This window comes from Microtus ochrogaster, chromosome 7, assembly GCF_000317375.1.
Source record: "Microtus ochrogaster isolate Prairie Vole_2 chromosome 7, MicOch1.0, whole genome shotgun sequence".
NCBI classification, from domain to species: Eukaryota; Metazoa; Chordata; class Mammalia; order Rodentia; family Cricetidae; genus Microtus; species Microtus ochrogaster.
The window spans coordinates 82,567,039-82,568,420 of NC_022014.1; the positions used below are offsets into that span (position 1 = coordinate 82,567,039).

Consider the following 1,382-nt stretch of genomic DNA (forward strand, 5'->3'; position numbering starts at 1 on the left):
CAAGGTGGGAGGGAGGAAAGATGTGCGTGTTCTACAGAGAAAATGAACCAAGTGGCTGTATCTGAGTTTCTTAGAGAAGCTACCAGGGAACGGGCTAAGGCTGTGTCAGTGGTCGAGCCTTTTTCTAATGCTGCAAGGCGGTAGGATCTGTCCCCAGTGAACAAACAGAGCTCTAGTTCTGCCCATCCTGGGGCATGTCCACAATCCCAGACATTAGGATGCTGAGGCAGGGGGATAATTAGCTGAAGGCCAGCCTGGCTACATATTCAGACCTTCTTTCCCTTACTGAGAAAGAGAAGTGATGCCAGGCAGTGGTGGCGAGAGGCTGAGGCAGGTGGATCTCTGAAGTTCAAGGCCAGTCTGGTCTTCAGGGTGAGTTCTAAGACAGCCAGGGTGACACAGAGAAACCTGTCTCAAAAAGCGAGAATGGGTGTGTGTGATCAAAGAGAAATTATATGCTACTATCATCGGAGGCTTAACATCCAACCTTTCGTTCCTGTTTCCGTAGTGGAGTTTGGATATATTGAGGCAATACACTCTCAAGACCTCAGCAATAAGAGACTCAATGAAGCATTGATAAACCTACCTCACTTGTCTCCACACAAAAGGAAGACTCATTACTCCCTGAGCCCTGAGATCCGAGAAATTGCAAGCAAGATAGACTCCCTGAAAGACAGCCACATCTTCCAAGTCTTCTGGCAAGAGACAGCAGAGGCACTTAGTTCTCTGTCTCAGGACCCCAGAAATTTGAAATTATCGCTCTCAGAAGCCTGTGAACGCCTGTACCACCCCTGCTATGAGAAATTCTACATACTCTATGAGAACCTCAAGTCAGGAGAGATCACCTTTGCTGAAGTTGACGACATCTTCAGGGACTTTGTAGATAAATATGGTGACCTGACTGTTGACCTAAACTTTATGTGCACTGTGGAACCCCAAGAGCAAAAAGGTTGGATCCCAGAGCGTGTTGCACAGATCAAGGAATACCATAGCCTAAACCAGGCCGTCAGCTCTGCCAAGGTCATCTTTCAGGTCCGAAGCACTTTGGGCATGACCGGTGACTTCAGTGTTCTTGACACGTTGTTAAACTTCGTAAGTTGTTTGCTGGCTCTCCTGAGGGGCGAGGACCAACTTGAATGAATGTTCTTGAGAGCTGGGGGGTTTCTTTCTGTCCTGTGATGGGGTGGGTGTCGGTGATGGTGGAGCAGTTGGATGGTGTGGGTGATGGTGATGGTGGAGCAGATGGACAGGGTGGGTGTTGGTGGAGCAGATGGATGGTGTGGGTGATAGTGATGATGATGGTGGAGCAGATGGACGGTGATTTTGATGGTGATGGTGATGGTGGAGCAGATGGACAGTGTTGGTGATGGTGGAGCAGATGG

At 49.0% G+C, this 1,382-nt stretch overlaps 1 protein-coding gene across 1 annotated transcript in view; it reads left to right on the forward strand.

Annotated features, from left to right (window-relative positions):
- Rnf213 (ring finger protein 213) overlaps positions 1-1,382 on the forward strand; it is a 79,979-nt gene that overhangs the window by 50,866 nt on the left and 27,731 nt on the right. Inside the window, exon 20 of the mRNA XM_026780086.1 lies at positions 397-1,092. Within this exon, the coding sequence (XP_026635887.1) occupies positions 397-1,092 (696 nt within the window). The remainder of the gene's footprint in view (positions 1-396; positions 1,093-1,382) is intronic.